At 46.5% G+C, this 1216-nt stretch overlaps 1 protein-coding gene across 1 annotated transcript in view; it reads right to left on the reverse strand.

The window, feature by feature from the left end:
* The window catches only part of LOC101849364 (probable 4-coumarate--CoA ligase 1), a gene marked incomplete in the record, with an annotated part of 16117 nt that overhangs the window by 3558 nt on the left and 11343 nt on the right, over positions 1-1216 (reverse strand). The window contains 1 exon segment of the mRNA XM_035968909.1: positions 510-592. Within this exon segment, the coding sequence (XP_035824802.1) occupies positions 510-592 (83 nt within the window).

Here is a 1216-nt window from a genome sequence, read left to right on the forward strand (position 1 = left end):
ATAATAATAATAATAATAATAATAACAATAATGATAGTAATAATAGTAATAATAATGACAACAATATAAAAATAATAATAATAATAAGAATATTACCTCCTGGCTGTCTACGACAGTTTTGACTGTACATATAATAATTGATAGATAGCATTTGTAGAGCACACATTCCCACTCAACAGCAAGCTCTATGTGCTTTACAATCTATATTATTACCCCAGGAGACCTGGTGACAGCATTCCGAAACAATCTCAACTTCCTGGGATGCATACAGTGGCAGTGGAAGATGCCATTTTACAGGTGCTAAAACGCTATCATACTAATAAGATTTTTCACTGCACTGCCTATGGCCGGGTACCCATTCCCTCCTGAGTGAAGTGAGAAAATTTCGCGTAAAGTATCTTTCCCAAGAACACAGCATCGGACCTGAAGCTCTAACCCCCGAACTTGCAACCTCATGGTTATGAGTCCAGTAGCCTAACCACTAGACCAGCGACACCACAACTCCTCACCTGGTGACCTTTGTACTTGATGAGTTCCTTGAGCCTCTCGCTGATGTAGAGGACACCTTTCTCAGTGAAGTGGCCGATGTCACCTGGAGACACAGATGATGCGTGTCAAGGACACACAGAGAGGGCGTGTCACGGACACAGAGAAGGAGTGTCAAGTACACGGAGGAGGTGTCTCAAGGATACAGAGGAGGAGTGTCAAGGATCAGAGGAGGTGTCTCAAGTACACAGAGGAGGTGTGTCAAGGACACAGAGGAAAGAGGTGTCTCAAGTACACAGAAGTGGAGTGTCAAGGACACAGAGGAAAGAGGTGTCTCAAGTACACACAGGAGGACAGTGTGTCAAATACACAGAGGAGGGAGGTGTGCCAAGTACACAGAGGAGGGAGGTGTGTCAAGTACACACAGGAGGAAGGTGTGTCAAGTACACAGAGGAGGGAGGTGTGTCAAGTACACAGGAGGGAGGTGTGCCAAGTACACACAGGAGGGAGATGTGTCAAGTACACAGAGGAGGGAGGTGTGTCAAGTACACACAGGAGGGAGGTGTGTCAAGTACACACAGGAGGGAGGTGTGCCAAGTACACACAGGAGGGAGGTGTGTCAAGTACACAGAGGAGGGAGGTGTGTCAAGTACACAGAGGAGGGAGGTGTGTCAAGTACACACAGGAGGGAGGTGTGTCAAGTACACACAGGAGGGAGGTGTGTCAAGTA

Source organism: Aplysia californica, unplaced genomic scaffold (genome assembly GCF_000002075.1).
Source record: "Aplysia californica isolate F4 #8 unplaced genomic scaffold, AplCal3.0 scaffold00096, whole genome shotgun sequence".
In the NCBI taxonomy this organism is placed as follows: Eukaryota; Metazoa; Mollusca; class Gastropoda; order Aplysiida; family Aplysiidae; genus Aplysia; species Aplysia californica.